Below are 407 nucleotides of genomic sequence, written 5' to 3'. Positions count from 1 at the left end.
CTCCAGCCACCATTGCCTCCCATCACCAAGGGTCCGTCTCAGGGCTCCCCAACCTGGGCAGGGGTCTAGTGAGCAGGGCAGATGTTTGATTACCCAGGGAGAGGGCCCTGCCCCCCTCTATGGCTTCCCCAGCCCTGCAGCAGCCTGCCCAGGGCCACCCTGTCCTGGGGCGAGGGGAAGAAGATGGCACTGGGTAAGAAATGCAAGCAGAGCACTTACGTGTCTTCACAGTGATGGATTTGCTCAGCGCGGTGCCGAACCTGGCGCTGATCCTCCCTCTGCCATCCACCAGCTCGGTGAACCTGGGACAGGAGAGCCATGAGGATACAGGGCACCACAGGTCCCCCCGGCCACAGCCACCCCACGCACTGGGGCTGGAGGATGAAGCGCTCGCTGGCAGCGCCAGA

At 63.9% G+C, this 407-nt stretch overlaps 1 protein-coding gene across 1 annotated transcript in view; it reads right to left on the bottom strand.

Moving 5' to 3' along the window:
- LOC104467034 (sushi, nidogen and EGF-like domain-containing protein 1) overlaps window positions 1–407 on the bottom strand; it is a gene marked incomplete at its 5' end in the record, with an annotated part of 4,932 nt that overhangs the window by 2,481 nt on the left and 2,044 nt on the right. Inside the window, one exon of the mRNA XM_010080645.1 lies at window positions 220–302. Coding sequence (XP_010078947.1) covers window positions 220–302 — 83 coding nt within the window. The remainder of the gene's footprint in view (window positions 1–219; window positions 303–407) is intronic.

This window comes from Pterocles gutturalis, unplaced genomic scaffold (assembly GCF_000699245.1).
Source record: "Pterocles gutturalis isolate BGI_N339 unplaced genomic scaffold, ASM69924v1 scaffold28329, whole genome shotgun sequence".
Classification (NCBI taxonomy): domain Eukaryota; kingdom Metazoa; phylum Chordata; class Aves; order Pterocliformes; family Pteroclidae; genus Pterocles; species Pterocles gutturalis.
Note: the sequence above shows the minus strand (reverse complement) of the source record. Positions and strands in the feature narration are given on the sequence as shown.